General features: G+C 31.4%; 1 protein-coding gene across 1 annotated transcript in view; it reads right to left on the bottom strand.

Annotated features, from left to right (window-relative positions):
- Window positions 1-13,408, bottom strand: part of LOC114328781 (cytochrome b5 domain-containing protein 1) — a 29,906-nt gene extending 16,498 nt beyond the window's left edge. The window contains exon 1 of the mRNA XM_028277740.2: window positions 12,957-13,408. Coding sequence (XP_028133541.1) covers window positions 12,957-13,315 — 359 coding nt within the window. The 5' untranslated portion in view covers window positions 13,316-13,408. The remainder of the gene's footprint in view (window positions 1-12,956) is intronic.
- Between the last annotated feature and the right edge of the window lie 8,202 nt (window positions 13,409-21,610).

Here is a 21,610-nt window from a genome sequence, read left to right as displayed (position 1 = left end):
TCGACAAAATATAAATTTTTTATTTTTTTGCATAATCTTTAAATGTTTAAAAAAAATAGTTATAAACAAATTAACGTTTCTCAGAAAGTTTTTATTATATTATAATTTTAAAAAATAGCTAAAATGCGCATTTCAAATATCTTGAAAATGAATGCTTTAAAACTTTTTTGTAACCATTTGCAAAAAAGTTATGAAATAGCAAAGTAAACATACAATTACTACGGTGTTAATAATTTTTTTTAATTCTTTCAAAGCGTAGAAGTGAGTTTAAAGTACAAGTTAATTATTTATAAAACAATATCGAATATCAGCTTAATGGTTATATTTTAATTAAAGATTATAAATATATTTTTTTGTAATTTACACGCGCGAAAGTAGAATAATACAGTACCGTAGCTACCCGCCCACATACACAACTCGCGCGAGTTTAAGCGTGTCAGTCGCTTCGAGTGAACATTTTATCTCCGGCTCTGTATCAAGCCTACTTTCGCGCTAAAAATTACAAAAAAAAAAGTATTTTTAACCTTTGATTAAAATATAACCATTGCAATAATTTTTGACATTTTTTGTGAGTAATTAGATTGTACCATAGACTCACTTTTAAGCTTTGAAACAATTACAACAAATTATAAACAATGGAGATATCGTATATTTATTTTGCTGTTTCCTAACTTTTTTGCAAATGGTTGGAAAATTTTTTTAAAGCATTCATTTTCAAGACCTATGAAATACGCATTTTAAGTATTTTTTAAAATTAGAATATAATAAACAATTTCTAAGAAATGTTAATTTGTTTATAACAATTTTTTTTAGACATTTAAAGATTATGCAAAAAAATGAAAAATTTATATTTTGTCGACAAAATATTAAATAGGCATCACACCTTTATAATCTTTTTAAGTTTGATCAATGTCTCATGATTATTTTGGATGTTATTGCGACTGTAAATTGTTAGTTAACAATTGAATTGTTGCTAAAATATTCGTTTCGTTTTAACCGGCTTCTGAATTTATAATCTATACCAAGAAAGGTTTTATTTCACCAAGCTATATAATTATTGATAAATAATTACTGGCCCAAAAAATTTATTTGAAAATTCGAGATTTTGTTGGGAAAACCCACATTTTCCGAGGAAAATTTTCGTCGGATCAAATCGGTAAAAACATGCCTCTACGTAGAATTAAATTGGGGTGAATTTTTATTTGAGTATTTTTGGTGTAAAGTTAAAATCTTCGGAGTTATAGAGCAATAATTTAAAAAAATACGATTTGTCGGCGCCATTTTGTTTATAAAAAAGTAGCACACTATCTGTGGACTGCATATCTATATTAATAATATATAGGATCTTATAATTCGATTAAAGCAATAAAATTGCTGGTAAATAACCTTTCTCTGTACTTTACTAATTAGACCAACGTATTATAACTATTTTTTTTTCAAAATTTAAAGATTATGCAAAAAAAAAGAAAAATTTATATTTTGTCGATAAAATATTAAACAAGCATCTCATCTTTATACTCTTTATAAGTTTGATCAATGTATCATGATTATTTTGGTTATTATTGCGATCGTAAATTGTTAATTAACAATTGAATTGTTGCTAAAATATTGGCTTAATTTTCACCGGCTTCTGGAATTACAATCTATACCAAGAAGTCTTTGATGTCACTAAGATATTTAATTATTGATTAATAATTACTTACCTAAAACTTTATTTGAAAATTATAGTTTTTGTTAGGAAAACCCGCATTTTCCGAGGAAAATTTTCGTCGGAGCAAATCGTGAAAAACATATCTCTATGCAGAATTTAATTGCGGTGAATTTTTATTTGAGTGTTTTTGTTGTAAAGTTAAAATCTTCGGAATTATAGAGCAGTAATTGAAAAAAATACGATTTGTCGGCGCCATTTTGTTTATAAAAAAAGTAGCACACTATCTGCGGACTTTGCATACCTATATTATTAATATATAGGATCTTATAATTCGATTCCAGCAATAAAATTGCTGGTAAATAACTTTTCCATGAATTTTGCTAATTAGCCCAGAGTATTAAAGGACAAGGCATTTGAACAGGAACAGTATTTAGTGATAACAACGGATGAAGGAAAAATATATAAATTCGAACAGATAGAGATTTGAACATTTAGGGGCACTATTTCCGAGTAAACTAAGTAGTATCCGGGAGGAAATTCACAAAAGACTAATGTCAGGAAATCGTTGCATGTATGCACTTAACAGAATGCTCAGAAGCAAAAATATCAAAGCAGCTAAATTAAATCAACGGAATTAATGTCAACAATCGCAGATATGGCCATGTAATGAGACATCCAGGAGAGGTATAACCTTCTATACCTCATAATACAGGGCAAGATCGCCGGAAGAAGGGGCTCAGGCAGAAAAAGAACATCCTAGTTCCGAAATCTCAGGGAGTGTTATCAAGAGACCACTGCTAATCTGTTTACAGCTGCCGTAAACAAAGTTATTGTCAATATGATCGCCAATGTTCGATAATCGGACAGGGTACTAAAAGAAGAAGAATCTGAATTAAGAACGTATAAGGGTGATTCGCCAAAATAGACGGCAATTTCGAGGTAGAGAAATTTAATTTAAAACATGGTTTAGAATTACTTCATTTTTAAATATATTTTATAAAATGAGCTATTCAACTTACCCATGATACCAGCAGAGATCATTTTTAAATATTTTCCGAAAAACGGAAATGTGACTTCGGAGTTGACAAGTGTCCACGGTGTTGACGCAATTCTCTGTTAATTGAAATTTATGATCGTAACAATTAAATAAAAACTGATATGTAATAAAACTATACAAAACACTTCCATTTTGATATAAAGTACTACAGAAAATCATGAAAAATAGGTAAAATATCAATTGCGTCGGAGTTGATTTAGACCGACCTTCGTGTTGACAAAACTTTCCAATATGTAGCCGTGTCTTTTCCGTTAAACTTCAAAAATCTAATCTGCTTTTGAACACAATCTTGGCATTTCCTTTCTACACATTCTTCTGTCTTTTCTCCATGTGAACATAATTATTTGTTATCCGCTTCCACACATGAGCTCCATGTTTTCACATAATGTGCCTACATAGACAGCAGATGTCTCTTTTATCAACATTAGAGAAGACTACCCAAAATGATTCTTACAGAAATAAGCATAGGTGCATAAAAAATTACATTCTTTCATAAAATCTTTATTTAACGATTTTGGGGGCTTTCGCCTTCATTTTTCCGTCGTACTCCAGTGTATACGAGCCATTTTCTATAAAAAGAAGATAATTACCAAACCGACCGAAACATCTTGACAGCTTACTCAGTAACTCTTTTCCTATATCAGACTAAATTTAAATTGTATTTTTTTAGTTTAAGAATGACCATTCACACACTTTAAACAACTCCGAGGCACGTTCGTCAACTCCGAGGCACGACTGGGCTTCGGAGTTGATTGCTTCGGTGTTGATGATTTCATACATTTTTAATTCTACTTTCTACAAAATATTAAAAATAATTCTGCTTTATTCATCGTGTGTCAAAAAAACTTTATAGCGCATACTTAGAAGAAAAACATATTAAAAAATTAGCAAAGTTAAGCTTTTATGGAGGCTTCGGTGTTGACTGTATAAAAACATACGCTTAGCTTAAGACACCTTGAAAATTTTTCTACCGCTTAACGATATTATGTTCGTCCACTTTCTTCCACAATTTGGGTTAGACTGAAGCGTTCCTCTCTTGTCAAGCTGCCTGCCATACAGTATAGTGCAGTTTGGCCTAAATTTTCATATATTTTCATGAGGCCTCGGTGTTGATGCACAAAGTTGGTTACAGTTTTTAGTAGTAGATTTTTATGGTTTAATTTTAAAAATGAAAATTATTAACTTGACAGTTTTAAATTACATTGGGTTTTTACTTAATTATTGATAAAATAATCTGCACTTTTGTAACTTTTCAGTGTGTAATACTATAAAACACATCAAAAACCAAGGTGGGTTACAGCCTCGGAGTTGATATTTTGACATTAAAATTGCATAGAACGTTTGTAAAATTACTTTTTTTTTAATTAATGTTAAGTGGCGTACATTCATCTATTGTATAACTTAACTTTGGCAACACAATTTGAAACACAGTATGTAAAGGACTTAAGAAAAAAGCGAGTTACACAATATTTTGGCGAACCACCCATAAAACTGTAATAATACCAATTGTTACGTTTGCCTTGGAAATCTGGACTATGGCAAAAACTGAGCGATCAATGTTACAAGTACGGGAAAGAAGGATATCTGGTGAAAAAAGAATAAAAAATCAGTGGACACGAAGAACAAAAAGGTAGAAGAATTACAGTTGAGTCCGCGAATCTTTACCCATGCGTCATCATTTAAAGCATACGAAATAAGTCGATGATAAGTCGGAAATTGAAATTTACTAAACTCAACAGCAAGTGACAGTAAGTAACTTGCTGTTGCGTTTAGTAAATTTCAATTTCCGACTTATCATCGACTTATTTCGTATGCTTTAAATGATGACGCACGGGTAAAGATTCGCGGACTCAACTGTATATAAGGAGCCTAATACAATTGCAGTAGAGCACAAAGACTTAAATGTTTATGACATATTCAAAGAATGGCCCAAGTTGGATTTCAAGAAATCCTGTTAAGCGCTACAGTAGGTGGTAAAAAGAGAAAAGAAAGGCCTAAGACCAGATGGACTCATGAAGTTAATGACAATCTGAGGTATCTCAATATAAAAACTGGAAAGGCAAAGCGAATAACAAGCAGAAATGGAGGAAGATTGTAAACCAAGCCATGAGCCTGCTTGGCTCGAAGTGCTAATACATATATTATTAAATGCCCTTAGTTTTTTTTATTGGCTTTAGGATAAGACCATGCGGCCAGAAACAAAGTAAATGGTACATACATAAACACAATATATCTTACCAAAATTATCTAATTAGTAATCTAAGTTAAGGTTATCTAAGTCTGGCCGACCTTTTTGTTAAGAATAGATATATTAAACATTTTTTTTTTCAAAGTGAATTTTTGTTAAATTAATCTTAATAAACCTTTTGGGATAAGGACAAGGGTCACACTTTTCTCATCCAAGGGTTTTTCTTAGCATTTTTTATTAATTATTGATTACCTACATACCTTTAGTTCTGTTTAGTGCCTTTAGTTCTGTACAGCTTCTGTACAGTTCTGCACTCAGCTCAGTTCGGATTTAGAAATGCTCAAGGAACCAGAGAAGCATTATTTGCAGTAAATGTGCTAATACAGTGATGTTTAGACAGGGCTGTGTCTTGTCGCCATCACCGTTTAATTCATACTCAGAAGAAATATTCAAAAAAAGCATTAGAAGATGAAGTAGCAGGCATTAAAGAAATGGCCTACCCATATGTGAAATTAGATACGCTGATGACACAATACTAATAGCAGATGAAACTATTACAGATCTACAAAGAATTTCAGATAAGGTTGTTGCAACAAATGAAGAATTTGGTCTGTTACTAAACATAAAGAAAACAAAGTTCATGGTTATATCGAAGAAAAATATTAGAAGCATCAATTTACACGTAAATAATAAGACGATAGAACGAGTTCAGAATTATAACTATTTTGGGACAAACATTATAGTCCAGAAAGCCACTGAGCATCCGCTGGGAAAAATATTCTAATTCGGATTTTTTGCACAATCTTACTCAAAAATTTTTGACCAACTTTTGGTCCTGACAACATGCAAATTTGTTAAAAGGGGTCTTTTTTGAGTAAGATTGTGCAAAAAATCCGAATTAGAATATTTTTCCTAGCGGATGCGCAATTAGAATAGAATAAGCTAGAAGTGCATTCACTAATATGATATAAATATTATGTATAGGTAATAGAGACCTCAGCCTAAATCGTAGAAAGCGAGTACTAAAATGTTATGTATTTTCTGTTCTTTTGTATGGTGTGGACACTTCTTCTTCTTCAAGTGCCGTCTCCTAATCGGAGGTTGGATTTCATCATCACCATCTTTACTCTATCCACCGCTGCTCTAAAGAGTTCTATAGAACTGCATCCAAACCAGTCCCTTAAATTATTTAACCATGACACTCTCCTTCTTCCTATACTCCTTCCGCCTCTTATCTTTCCCTGTATTATCAGTCTTAGCATTTCATATCGCGGTCCCCTCATTACGTGTCCCAGATATTGTAACTTTCTTATTTTGATTGTGTTTATTATTTCGTATTCTTTACCCATTTCTCGCAGTACTTCCGTGTTCGTTTTCCTCTGTGTCCATGCTATTCTAAGCATTCTTCTGTAACACCACATTTCAAATGACTAGCTTATTTATGTGTTCTTGCTTTAATGTCCAGCTTTCAAGTCCATATTGTAGTATCGAGAACACGTAGCATCTCAAAGCTCTTGCTCTCAGTTCTAAGCTAAGGTCTTTGTTGCAGAGAACTGTTTTCATTTTTACAAACGCATTTCTTGCTATTTCTATCCTGGTCCTTATTTCTGTTGTTTGATCATTTTTCTCTGAAATCCAGGTTCCTAGGTATTTGTATTTATCAACCCTTTCTATCGGTACATTTCCCAAATGTATGCTTGTTTGTATGTTTGTTTTCTTAGTTATTATCATGTATTTGGTCTTTTTTATATTCATTTTTAGTCCATATTCTTTACAGAAATTGTTTGTTTTGTTCAGTAGTAGTTGGAGTTGTTCAGCAGAGCTTGCTATAATCACGGTGTCATCTGCATATCTTATGTTGTTAATAGATCTTCCGTTAATTATTATGCCTTCACTTTGAGATAGCAATGCTTCTTCAAAAATGGCTTCACTATATGCATTAAAGAGTAATGGAGACATAATACATCCCTGCCGAACTCCTCTCCTGATTTCAATTTCTGGACTGGGTTCGTTATCTATTACAATTTGTGCTCTTTGATTCCAGTAAAGGTTTGTTATTATTCGTAAGTCCCTTTTGTCTATGTTTTTTGTCTTTAGAATTTGGACTAATTTTTCATGTCATACTTTGTCAAAAGCCTTCTCAAAATCAACGTAAGAAACATGCACATCCACATTCATGTCCATGCATCTTTGAGCTAACACATTAAAAGCAAATAACGCCTCTCTGGTTCCTAGTCCGTTTCTGAACCCAAACTGACTATCATCTATTCCTTCTTCTAGTTTTTTGTTTATACGACCATGTATTATTTTCAAGAATAATTTGAGAATGTGACTTATTAATGATATTGTTCTGTATTCACTTCAATCTTTAGCGTTTGTATTTTTAGGGATAGCACAAAAGGTTGAGAGTAACCATTGTTTTGGTATGTTTCCTGTTTTGTACACTGTGTTAAACAAGTCTACGATAATGTCTAAGGTTTCATCATTTATACATTTTAAGCTTTCTACTGGGATTTGGTCTGGACCTACTGCTTTACCATTTTTGCTGTTTTTTAATGCCGATTTAATTTCTTCTTTTAATATCTTCAAAACCGTATCATCTTCTACTTCGACTTCCATCTGCTCTGTTCTATTGTCTTTAAACAATTCATTTATGTATTCTGTCCATCTCTTTAATTTTTCGTTAGTACTCAACACAAGTTTCCCATCTGTATCTTTTAGTATTCCCGGTTTTCTTTTTCTGTTGATCTGCGTTAATTCCTTAATTTTTTTATGTGTGTTAAAATTATCATGTCTTTTCTGGTGTTCTTCTATTTCTGCGCATTGTTCTTTTAACCACTGTTCTTTAACCTGTTTAATTTTGGATTTTATTATATAAGCTTCAACCAACTGAAAATTGACAACCATACAAAAATTCCAGATACAGAAAGCATTAAGTACCTTGGTATTATAATAGACAGACACCTAAAATGGGATCACCATATAAAATATGTAGTCCAAAAAATACGAGGATTACTATCAAAATTTAAATATCTTCGCGACTTCCTGGATGTTCACCACTTGAGGACTTTATACTTTTCTCTAGTACAATCACAATTAGCCTATGGGATTATTGGTTGGGGTGGAGCCTACAATGCTCACCTTAAAAATCTAAACATTATACAAAATTGGATTATTAGAGTAATATATAGAAGGGGTATAAGGTCTTCAGTGGAGCAGTTATTTACTGACAGTCATTTCATGGATCTAAACCAGTTGTACTCTTACAAATCTTTATTGTATTTACACAACGAGAAATCATTTCTGGATTGTACCCACTATACATACCAAACCAGAAATAGAAATTTAACAACATTAGTGCCAAAAAAAGAAAAAACAATCGGCCAACGTTGCATTGATTTTTTGGGACCAAAAATTTTCAATAACCTACCTTCTACCATTAAAGTAATATACAATTATAAAAAATTTAAAAAAAGAGTTAAAAAAGTGGATCCATGGTAACAGACATAAATTACGTGAATTAGTGAATAGGTAGTAATGAGCTGAAATTAGATAAATAATTTTGTGTTTTATTAGTTTTAATCTGTCAAAAGATTCCATATTTATATTTTAATGTTGTAAAATTGTTGAAATTTAATTGTTGTATGTTGTAAAAAGTAAAAAAGTAAGGAACTGAAATGTTAGATAAGTAATTATTTTTTTCTACTAATTTTAATTTTAGTTTATCAGAAGTTTCCATATTTCTATTTTAAAATTGTAAAATTGTTGTAAAAATATTAGAATTTGTACTTAGAACAGTGTTAAAAAACTCAAACCTCACGTACAAGTTGTAGTCCATGTGGCTCACAACTTCTGTGAGAAACTGGGTTTATTTATATATTGTTATATATCTTTTGTATTGTAAAATTTTTTTTTGCTATAAATAAACTCTATATTATTATTATATTATTATTATTATTATTATTTGTTTATCCACATTTTTGTACATCTGATTATCTTTGTTTTTATGCTGACGTCTTTCTTCCATTAAATCTAAGATTTCCTCCGTCATCCATTGTTTCTTTTTGTATCTGGTTGGTGTAAGAATTTCTTTTTGACATTTATCTATTTCTGTCTTTATTAATAACCATTTTGTCTCTGTTTCAGTATTTTGCTGAATTTGTTCTTTAACATTCATTAAACGGTTATTAATTTCATCTGTCAGGCGTTGTTTTATGAGTGGGTTTCTTAGTTTACTTGTATCGATTTTTACATCTGTTGTTCTGCGTTTTATTATTTTCATTTTGAGCCTAATTTTGGTCACTACTGGGTTGTGATCTGATCCTATGTCGGCACCTGGATAGGTTTTTGAAGATATAATTGCGTTCTTGTATCTTTGTCTAATCAATACATAATCTATTTGGTTTCTTACAATTCTCCCTTCTTGATCTGCTGGTGACTTCCAGGTATATAGTCTTCTCTTTGGCATTTTAAACAATGTATTAGTTATGACAAAATTATTGTTTTGGCAAAATTCGATAAGCCTGTCACCTCTTTCGTTTCTGTTGCCCAGACCATATCCTCCTGTACATTCTTCTACTTTTTCGTCTCCAACCTTTGCGTTAAAATCTCCCATTATAATTGTAACATCCTGCGTTTTAATGGATTTTAAAATATTGTCTAGGTCTTCGTAGAAAGTTTCAATATCGCTCTCTGGTTTGTCCGCAGTCGGAGCATAAACTTGTATTATGTTTAATTTGGGTTTATTCTGATTTAATTGTAAGAGAATGTGGAGACATGGACTCTTAATAAACAATGCATGCCTCAATAGATTGGAAGCATTTGAAATGTGGACATATCGAAAAATGCTGAGAATCTCCTAGACCAGGGGTGAGCAAAGTGCGGCCCGCGGGCCGCATGCGGCCCTTTAGACTTTTTTTGCTGCCCGAGGAGAAAAAGTGAATTATTTTCATTTCAAGATTTTTTCTAATTATTGCTAATATTGATAATTAAATATAGATAGATAATGCAGCTATTAATATTATCACTTTCGCAGGTGATTTTTCCGCAAATTTTCAACATAACGCGAGCAATGATTTGGGTTTTTGGCACAGAGATTTATCGGCTCCCTCAATGAAATCCATGAAATTTCAACAAATGAAAATGATATTTTCGAAGTAGTCAGGAACTGTGTGGAAAATTTTAAATTAATCCATAACCACCTAGTAAGAGTAACAACTGACGGAGCACCAAATTTAAGAGGAGCAAATATTGTAACTTTGAGAAAACTTTAAGGTTACGTTCAACAATTTCCAGAACATGATTTATTATTCTTCACTGCATAATCCATCATCAGATATTGTGCAAAAATGTTTTGCAAGTGGACAACGTCATTTCAATTATAACTAATATTGTTAACTGTATAAGTTCAATAGGATTAAATCATCGTGAATTCAAAGCATTTTTGGAAGAGTTGGAAGAGACAGAACATACTGACGTCTTATACCACAATCAACAATCATATTCGATAAAATTATTTAGAAATTAAACACTGCTACTTTGCTAAATTTATAAGTGTTGATCGCAAATGAAACTTTTGTAATGAAATTCAAACTATTCATTGATCATATAAAAAAGAAAGAATTAGTCCAATTATTTTACAATAATTTTGTTTAGTCCGGATCTGGATTATTCTTGTGATTAGAAGTTGGGTGGTTAGGATTTTAAATTAGAGATATCTATGTCTAATATCAAAAAATATACAAGGTGGTTCTAAAGTTATGCTTCCAGAAAGACATGGGCAAAATCGATAAAGCAACCTGTAACTCAGTTATAAAAATCATTGAGTCAATAAATGTAGTATATCTAGAACCACCTTAGTGACCTCTATTTACAATTTAAGTATTCCCGTTTCTCAATGAAACACCCTGTGTATTTGCGGCAAATACCGTGCTTATACAGTGAGCACGTAAAGGTTGGAATAAATTCATTTTCTCGAGAACGGACGATTTTGGAAAAAAATACTGGAACAGGTCAATTTTTATTTTTAAATTAAGACTTTTTGACATATATGTTATACTAATGACGTCATCCATCTGGGCGTGATGACGTCATCGTTGATTTTTTTAAATGAAAATAGGGATCGTGTGATAGCTCATTTGAAAGGTAATTCAATTCTCTATTTAGTAATATAAACATTAACATAATTTTTTATACAGGGCGTCCAAAAAAAATTTTTTTAAATTAAATTTATTGACATAAAAAGAAGAATTTGTGTAATTTATTTAATTTAAAATTCATTTTACTGTTATCAGAAAACAGGAAAAAATGTTTATTTGACAGATAAATATTGTTTTTTGCTTAAATTAAATATTAAAGCAACCACCCACCAGCCTCGTGACAGTTTAAACATTTAATTTAAGCGAAAAGCCATGATTATTTTTCAAACAAACATTTTTTCTGTTTTCTGAGAGCAGTAAAATGTATTTTGAGTTAAATAAATTGCATACATTCTTCTTTTTATGTCAATAAATTTTTTCCAAAAAAATTTTTTTTGGACACCCTGTATAAATAATTATGTTAATTTTTATATTACTGAATAGAGAATTGAATTACCTTTTAAATGAGCTATCACACAACCCCTATTCGCATTTAAAAAAATCATCGATGACGTAATTATGCGCAGATGGGTGACGTCAGTAGTATGATATATACGCCAAAAAGTCGTAATTTAAATATAAAAATTGACCTGTTTTGGGATTTTTTTCCAAAATCGTCCATTCTCGAGAAAATGAATTTATTCCAACCTTTACGTGCTCACTGTATAAGTGCGCATGTGGTAAAGGGAGGTGGGAATATGGTTTGAAAATTTTTGATTTTTTTTATTATTTTGTATGAAAATACATCATTTCAAAAATATTCTCTGAAAATTTCAGTTTGACCGTAGGAAAACTACCAGAAATACAGCATATTTAATATCCCTACCTTCGATTCGCTTTGCAGCAGTTTGTTGAGCGTAGTGAGAAACGTTCAACAGCTGTTTCATTTTCTTTTGTAAATTACTCTGCGATTTAAAAATATATTCCGATGTGCATCACTTTACGATTTGACAGACAGAAGAAATTGAAAATAAAAGTTGCCAAAACTAAACGTGTTTTTCTGAAAACTGCTCAACTGCTTTTTATAGGCGGTGGACATTCTAACTCAAAGTCTACTTGTCAGATCCACCTGAAATTTTTCATATATTTTCTTTAGACATTTCGTGAGGTAACAATAATAAAAGTGTTGATTTTCACTATTTCGGTATTTTCACTTCTGAGTGATATCAAAAACGCAAAAATAGTCAAAATTAAAAAAAATCAACAGTTTTATCTCGAGAAACTCATAAGCTAATAAAATATTTTTTATTTTTTTGTTTCATAATATGATCCAATAACGACTTCTGATGTCTACTGAAAAATTCATTTTGTTTAGGTGTCGGCAAAAATTTGCCACCGTTGGCTTATTTTTCAATAGTTGGCCTTGAAACACCTTTTCGGATATTCTTTGAATTGTACTGAATATGTTTATTTAATTTAAAAATAAAATAATTCTACCAACAAACAAATTTTAAAAAAAATACTTAACACCCCCCCCCCCCCCATAAAGTTAAAAATTCGAAATTGCGGCCCTTGGTAATAGACCAAAAACCTTTTGTGGCCCTTATTAAAAAAAGTTTGCCCACCCCTGTCCTAGACAGACAGAATAACCAATGAAGAAGTACTAAGAACAATACAGAACACCAGGGAGATACTGGATTCCATCAAAATAAGGAAACTTCAATACTTGGGTCATATAACACGTGGTGACAGATATGAACTCCTAAAATTAATTATGCAGGGAAAGATTCAAGGAAGGCACAGCATAGGTAGGAGAAAAATGTCCCGGCTGAGAAATCTCAGAGAATGGTTTGGATGCAGCATGCAGCTCAAATGAACTCTTTCGGGCTGTAGTGTCAAAAGTTAGAATAGCAATGATGATCGTCAACCTTTGTCGCGAAGATGGCACGTAAAGAAGAAGAAGTTCTGTACAAAACTACTTACTGTTCGTCCATCCACCAAGGCGGTCTATCCAACGGCTTCCAATCTGTAGCAGGCACTTGAACGCTAACATCGGGAATAGGTCCGTGAGGACAGTACGGCACGCGGCATCCAGTCTCAGGATGAACATAATGCTGAATGTCTCCGGTAGCTTCATCAAACCATTGAGTGATATCCTTTCCTGCCATTGCCAATAGAGGAAGTACACATCTTTCGTTTCTGTGGCGTTCTACTATGGGAGTGACATCAAAAACTTTACCAAGAAAGGAGACCCAGCAATCTTCTGGGGTATTGTGTATTACTACTTCGAAAGGGGCATAATATGTCCACTTTTTATCTAATTGATCGTCATCGTTATTCATATTTGTTCGAATAAAAGTAATTATATAACAATTTATTACGAATTAAGTATCAATTTTCAAATAAATGACAATGTATAGTTTTTTTAAAATGACGTTAATATTTCTCTTCTTTTTTGTATGAATAATATATAATATAAGTGCCGTACGTGTTAATACTCATCCGCTCTGTTTAAATCCATTCGTTTAAATAAAAACGACTTTTGAAATAGTTATTTATGAAAAAGTTCGTGAAGTATGCTTTTTGCGAACGCACGCGATGTTTAGACATCGCGTAAGTTCGCAAAAAGTACTTCAAGCAACAGTTTCACACAATATATTATCTATGATGAACAAATAAAAAAATTGTAACTCTTCGTCACTGGAATTTATTTCTATTCTACAATTTTTAGAACTTTGACATTTAAAAATTCTAACTTCTTTCAAACCATAAAACTGTCAAAACTTTTGTCGTAATTTATTGCTCATTATGTCATCACCATGACAACGCGAAAGTTAAGGATATTTGATTATATGAAAATGTGTCAAAAACACTGCGAAAAAGTAAGTCCCATTTAAAATGCATTGTTACTTGATATCAAATAAACGTTAAATTGAAAGGCAGTTTATTTAGAAGTTCTCCTAAAAATTATTAATTTTTAAGGTTTTTTCTTAACTTTTTGAGTATTACGAGTAGTATAAAGAAGTACTAAACCAGCGATCTGTAAGAAAGTGTGAAATTTCGTGCCTAGAAGTTAAATTTCAGAAAACAAATAATATGGAAGGTATACCACCCGAACCTCCAGATAAAGGTAAATTTTATGTAGAAATGGAAGGATATGGGATGACGGAATATGAGGAATTAAATAAAAATAACAATAGAGTAAATAATAAGGTAACAAACAAACAAAACCAAACAAGTAGCACTATTGAGGTAAGTAACAAATTTAGTTCCAATAACGATGAAACTTTGACAAATTTAAATCAAACAAATAAGTCAGGTAAGCAAAATTTAAATAAAGTAATAAATTTAAGATTAAAACATAGATATCAATTTGGAGATAATGCACCTTATATAGTACACATAGAAAATAAAAACGGTAACATTGGTCGATTACACAGGATCGGCACGGCCCGTTTGATTTTAAGTGCAGTACCTGAAATTGAAAATAATATCACACAAATTACAGTAGTTGGTAGAAATAAAATCAAGGTAGAACTAAATAATTTTGCTAGTGCTAATAAATTAATTGATTCTCAAATTCTAAAAAGCAAAGAGTATGAGGCATATATTCCAACGTTTTTTACTCAAAAGAAAGGTGTTATAAAATTGGTAGATAAAGAGATAGAAGATAATGATTTATTATCATTAATTAAACCTAGATTTGGAATTAAATTCGAAGTATTACATGTAAAAAGAATTATGCGGAAAGTGATTCAAGATAATGGTAATACTAATTATGTAAAAACAGGAACCGTAATTGTCACTTTTAAAGGTCAGTCTATACCAAAAAGTGTAATAATAGAAAAAATGATATACGAGGTGGAAAATTATACACTCAGAATAATCCAATGTTTAAAGTGTTTGAGATTTGGGCATATAAGTGCCCAATGTACAGGAAAAGATAGGTGTGAAAGATGTGGCGAAGAACACAACAAATCTAATTGTACCAATCCGAATAATTTACTTTGTGTATTGTGCAAAGGAAAACACAGCGCTACTGACAAGGGAGCAGATTGTACAGAAAGACAAAAACAGGAATATATTAAAAAAATTATGAATAATGAAAATATAACATATTATGAAGCTAATAATAAATATAAAAAATGTTATTCAACAGTAAGTAAAGACCAAGAAAACACTTCAAATAAATATACAATATCTAAACGAAAAAGATCAAGTAGTATTGATTCTAGTAGTGTAGATAAAGAAACAATGGAAGCACGCAGAAAAATTTTGCAAACACCAAGAATACAAAGTCAGCCTTGTTATAATTTTAATAATCCCATTTATTCTAACACAACACAAACACAAAACGATAATCAAAATAATATAGGAGAAATAATAGTAAACTTTATTTCAGCAACATTAAATCAAATTAATCACAATTTAGATCAAAAAACGTTGGAATTATTAAACAACAATATTTCACAATTATTATTACCTCGTGATGGCTAACGTTTCATTTCTTCAATGGAATGCGAGATCAATTAAAACAAATAAGGGTTATTTAGAAAAATTCTTGTATGACAATAAAATAGATATAGGATTAATATCAGAAACTTGGTTAAAAAAAGTAATTTTATTAACTTTATTGGTTATAATGTCTTTAGGAATGATAGAGATGATGGATATGGTGGAGTAGCCATCCTTTTGAAAAAATTAATAAAATTTTACAACAGTCCTACTTTTCACCATATTAATGACATAATGTGCAATAGCATATCTATTAAAATTCAATCCGGCAAAAAGTTAAACATTTATTCAGTATACGTAAAACCAAACCTTAAAATCACTCTAAATGAATGGAAAAATTTTTTTAATAGTCTAGAGAGGCCTTTCATAATTGGTGGTGATTTTAATAGCCACAATTATGTTTGGGGTTGAAGTACTGTAGACACTATAGGAAAAAATCTGTTAGAAGCTATTGAGGACTGTAATCTTGTAATTTTAAATAATGGTAAAGAAATTTTGATGCGTAGACCGAACAGCAATAATAAATCTGCAATAGATCTTACAATATGCTCAGCAAATATTATTCATTTTTTCGATTGGGATGTTGTGGACGAGACATTAGGATCAAATCATTTTGCTGTTGTTATTAAGTCAAATATTAATGTTAATAAAGCAGAATGTGTAAATACAAAATTCCAATGGAACATAAATAAAGCGGATTGGTCTCTTTTCTCTTCTATCACTGATACTAATTTCATGGAAACAGATAATAATTTAAGTTACCAACAATTTTTAAAATTATTTAACAGAATATTGTAAGATATGTATACCGGAGAAGAGAACAGGGACTAATCCACGATTTAGAGAAACTTGGTGGAATGACAATTGTAAAAAGGTAATAGAAGAACAAAAACTAGCTTTACGCAAGTTTAAACTACAGTATAATATACAAAATTATATAAATTATAATAAATGTATAGCGAAAACCAAAAAAGTTGTATTAGAGAGTAAGCGTAATGCATGGAGAAATTTTTGTAAAACTTTAAACAAAAATACACCAATTAAAGATATGTGGAATCAAGCCAAACGATTACAAAACATTTTTAAACCACAAGTAAATCCAGTGACTGAAGGAGAATGGGTTGAGGAGTTTTTAAGAAAATTATGTCCAGATAATATATTTTCAAAAATTAATGTAATGGAAAGAAAAAACTCTAAGCATCCACTTTCAATTCCATTTAGTTTCTGTGAATTAGAAATAAGCCTTAAGAATAAGAAAAATACTTCTCCAGGTATAGATAATGTACATTATATTATGTTGGCCAATTTACATCAAAAAGGGAAAGAAACACTATTAAATTTTTTTAATCAAATATGGCTATCAGAAGATATTCCAGATAACTGGAGAGAGTACCGGGTGATTCCTATTCTCAAAACAAATCGGAATCCTGCTTCGGCAGAATCTTATAGAGGTACATATTTCATTGAGCTCCTGCATAACAAAAAGACTGGAAAGAATGATAAAACTTAGGCTCGAAAGTTGGCTAGAAAAAAACAATAAATTATCACAAGCACAATTTGGATTTCGAAAAAATCATTCTACTGTGGAAGCAGTGAGTCATTTGGTAACAGATATAAATTTAGCGTTTACAAAAAATTCTTCAGTACCTAATAGCTCTTTTATTAGATGTTGAAGCAGCATACGACAACGTTAATTTAAATATACTATATAACAAAATGATACAAATAGGTCTGCCAGAATGTTTCTGTCAAAAAATAATAAAATTGTATGACTGTAGAAAAATTTATATATCGGTAAATAATAACACATTTGGTCCAAGACTAGCGATGGGTGGTTTACCTCAAGGAGGAATATTAAGCCCTTTGTTATATTTAATTTACACTTCTGATATAGAAAAAAATTTAAACTCAACAAAAATTTTACAATTTGCAGATGATATAGTTATTTATCAAGAAAACTTTAAAATAGAAAATACAGTCAAATCTATTGAAGAAGGAGACAAACATATTAAAATATGGAGTGAATTACATGGACTAAATATATCTGATTCCAAAACCAAATTATGTATTTTTACAAGAAAACGAAAAGAAATACCTAATCACATCTTAATAAACAATATCTCCTATCCAGTACAAAGTTATGTTAAATATTTGGGTATTACTCTGGATAGACAGCTTCTCTGGAAAGAACATATAGACCATATAGTTAAAAAAACAGAAAGAGGAATAAACCTTCTTCGATTCGTATCACACTTACGTTGGGGAGCAGATCCAAATATTTCTTTGTTGTTTTTTAAAAATAATATAAGAGCTATATTTGACTACGGAGCAATATTATACAGTGACGCATCACAGTGTCATTTAAATAAAATAGACAAAATCATTAATAAATCCCTTAGATTGTGTATAGGAGCCCTAAGAAGTACACCGATAAATAATCTACAAGTTGAATGCTGTGAAATGCCGATGGATATAAGACGAAAAAACTTGGCATCAGCCTTTTAGTTAGATTGTATGAAAAAAGGCAAATTTAATTACCAAAATACATCAACTGTTTTTAGCAGACTTGACAGAAAAATATTGGATAAAAAAGAAAACTCTAAATATAGTAGATTTATATTCAAAAATGACAATATATAATAAACAACTTTATAAATATGACATACACCCAAATTATAATATTGACTTTAATACTATGGAACAAGTTCAGGTATACTTTTTAAGGGACTATAGCAATTTGCCTCTATCTTTAAGAAAATTAGTGTTTATCTCCGACAGTTCACAAATGTTCAAAGACTGTTGTATGGTATATACAGATGCATCAAAAAATATTAAAGGTGTGGGGTATGCCTATTGGGATAGCAGTAATAAAATTAGCAAAATGTTCAAACTAAATTCTAATATGAGTATATACACAGCTGAGTTAATTGCGATAATGGAAGCACTAAAATATTTATCTAATATAAATCATTTAAAGTTTATAATTTATAGTGACAGTAAAAGTTCTCTAAGTAAAATTAGTGCTATAAATGTTAAATCAAAAGTGAACTACATTGAATTATATATAACACAACAAAAATAAATTTTTGTCTTGCTGCCGAGAAAAAATCAAATGATTTTAGTTAATTCATCTTAGTATGATAGAACTGAATCAAAAAATGACATAAGCCAGACATCCAAAGTGAAAATTATCCTCCAACACCAAATTGTTCTATATAGTCCATATAATGTTCAGAAAAAAGTCACACCTTTTTGAGCGTCGGGTTTGGGGAGTAGAGGGGGGAGAAGTCGGTAAATTCGTAGTTTTTTAGGTTTTTCGTCAATATTTCTAAAACTATGAGGTTTAGCATGAACAACCCTCTATACAAAAATGTTCTACATTGAATTTGAAATAAAAAAAGGTTCTATACATAATCCTTCTAAAATGAACGGTTCCAAAGTTACGGAGGTAGTATAGTATAATTGGTCCAAAAAAAGGCCCAACCCAGACATACAAAGTAAAAATTTTCCTCCAACACCAAATTGTTCTATATGGTCCACATATTGTTCAGTAAAAAATTACACCATTTTGAGCGTCCGGTTTGGGAGGGGGTGGGGGAGAAGTCGGTAAATTAGTAGTTTCTTTACGTTTTTCGTCAATATTTCTAAAACTATGTTTAAGCGTAAACAATGTTCTATACAAAAACGTTCTACATAAAATTTAAAACAAAAATGGTCCTATTCATAATTGTTCCAAAATCAACGGTTCCAGAGTTACGGAGGGTGAAATGTGGAGGTTTTCGATACTTTTTATATTTTTTGGGCAATTGATGATGATTTTGGGTGGTGAGGTTGACGTTTCTTCAAGGGCTTATCACTAACATACCACCGGCCACTGAAATAGCAAATCCTGTTAAAGAAAATTTCTTTCAATCAGTAAAAATATTATAAATTGCCCAAAAAATATAAAAAGTATCGAAAACCTCCACTTTTCACCCTCTGTAACTCTGGAATCATTGATTTTATAACAATTATGTATAGGACCTTTATTGTTTTAAATTTGATGTAGAACATAATTGTTAAAATAGAACATTGTTTACGCTAAAGCATATTTTTAGAAATATTGACGAAAAACATAAAAAAACTACTAATTTACCGATTTCTCCTCCATCTCCCCCCCAAACCGGACGCTCAAAATGGTGTAACTTTTTACTGAACAGTATGTGGACCATATAGAACAATTTGGTGTTGAAGGAAAACTTTTGCTTTTAATTTCTGGGTTAGGCCTTTTTTGGACCAAATATACTATACTACCTCCGTAACTTTGGAACCGTTCATTTTAGAAGGATTATGCATGGGCCTTTTTTGTTCCAAATTTAATGTAGAACATTTTTGTATAGAGGGTTGTTCATGCTAAACCGCATAGTTTTAGAAATATTGACGAAAAACTGAAAAAACTACGAATTTACCGATTTCTCCCCCTCTCCCCCCAAACCCGACGCTCAAAATGGTGTGACTTTTTTCTGAACATTATGTGGACCATATAGAACAATTTGGTGTTGGAGGATAACTTTCACTTTGGATGTCTGGGTTTGGATCCAGTTATACCATACTATCTGTGCTGATTTCAAAGATACAAACCTTTTCTTTGTATCAACTCTAGTTTTCGAGATATAACATACTCATCAAATACTTAAATATTCTTACATTTTTGTATATTACACCACTATAATTGCAATATGTTCATAAACCAACTTAACAAATTCTAAGACAAATGGGCAAATCAACAAAAGGGCATATTAGCCTATTTTGGTGTTCATTTAGGAGATCAAGGTAAATCCTGGGCTACACATGTAGTGTGCAAAACTTCTCTTGACAACTTGCGATAGTTGACGAAAGGACAACGAAAATGTTTAAAGTTTGGTGTACCAATTGTATGGAGGGAACCAAAAAATCATTTTGACGATTCAGTAAAGACCATCCTAACATGATCCTAACCTGGATTCAGCAATAAGACCAATTCCACATCGGCTTGAGCAGATACTATTTAGCAGTCTACCTACGTTACCAGAGGATAATGTCGAAATGTTATCTGATGAACTACAGACTAATAGATTTGGGAAGACGACAGTGATTTTGAAGGGGATTCAACACGTCCTGAGTGCTTTATTCAGGAAGAGCTCAGCGATATTATCAGAGCTTTGAACCTTCCAAAGGATTCTTCCGAGTTGCTTGCCTCCAGACTAAAACAAAGGAATGTTATTTACCCATACACCAAAATTACATACTACCGTAATAGAGAAAAAGATCTTTTGCCTTTTTTTTCTCAGCAAGATGATATGATTTTTTATAACAATATTAAAGGACTGTTAGAAGAAATGGGTGTATCGGAGTATACACCAGATCACTGGCGTCTTTTTATCGACTGTTCCAAACGAAGTGTAAAGTATGTCCTTCTACATAATGACAACACAAATATGGAAGTATACCAATTGGGCATTAGAGTGGAAGAAATGCTCAACAACTTTAACAAACACGGTTTTCATATGAGAATTAAAATACCTCTACAGCCATTTAGACCGTTTCCCAGAAAATCTTGGTGACCTTAGTGAGGAACAAAGGGGACGCTTCCACCAAGATATCATAACGATGGAATAGAGGTATCAGGGGAGATGGGGCAATCACATGATGGCAGATTACTGCTGGAGTCTTCAAAGGGACCGTCCTTTTAAAGCCTTTGCAAGAAAATCATATAAAAGGAAGTTTTTAGGTGACACCGAATAACATATTTTTGCTGCGATGCTGGTAAGGTTAGATGAAAAGTTAAGTTTTTTTGGCAGATATGTGTCATGATTTTTGTAAGTATCTTGTTGTGCAATAATTATCTTACATTTTATTCGTGTTTTGTTTATTTCATGGGTAGCATCACTACATATTATATGTAGGTAGTGCTAGCAAATACAGTCCATAGTATTTGGTGCTAGTTAAATTACCCTATATGTTAGAAATGTTATATGTTGTCGTATTTTCTGAAAGCGATCTGATGGAGCAAATCTGGTGACATTTTTGGATTGAGCAGACCCAAATTACCTAGAAACAGTAAAAAAATTCCGGCAGCAAACTATGTGTTTACCAGTGTAATA

This window comes from Diabrotica virgifera, chromosome 3 (genome assembly GCF_917563875.1).
Source record: "Diabrotica virgifera virgifera chromosome 3, PGI_DIABVI_V3a".
NCBI classification, from domain to species: Eukaryota; Metazoa; Arthropoda; class Insecta; order Coleoptera; family Chrysomelidae; genus Diabrotica; species Diabrotica virgifera.
The sequence above is the reverse complement of the archived record's forward strand: the minus strand, read 5'-3'. Positions and strand labels throughout refer to the sequence as shown.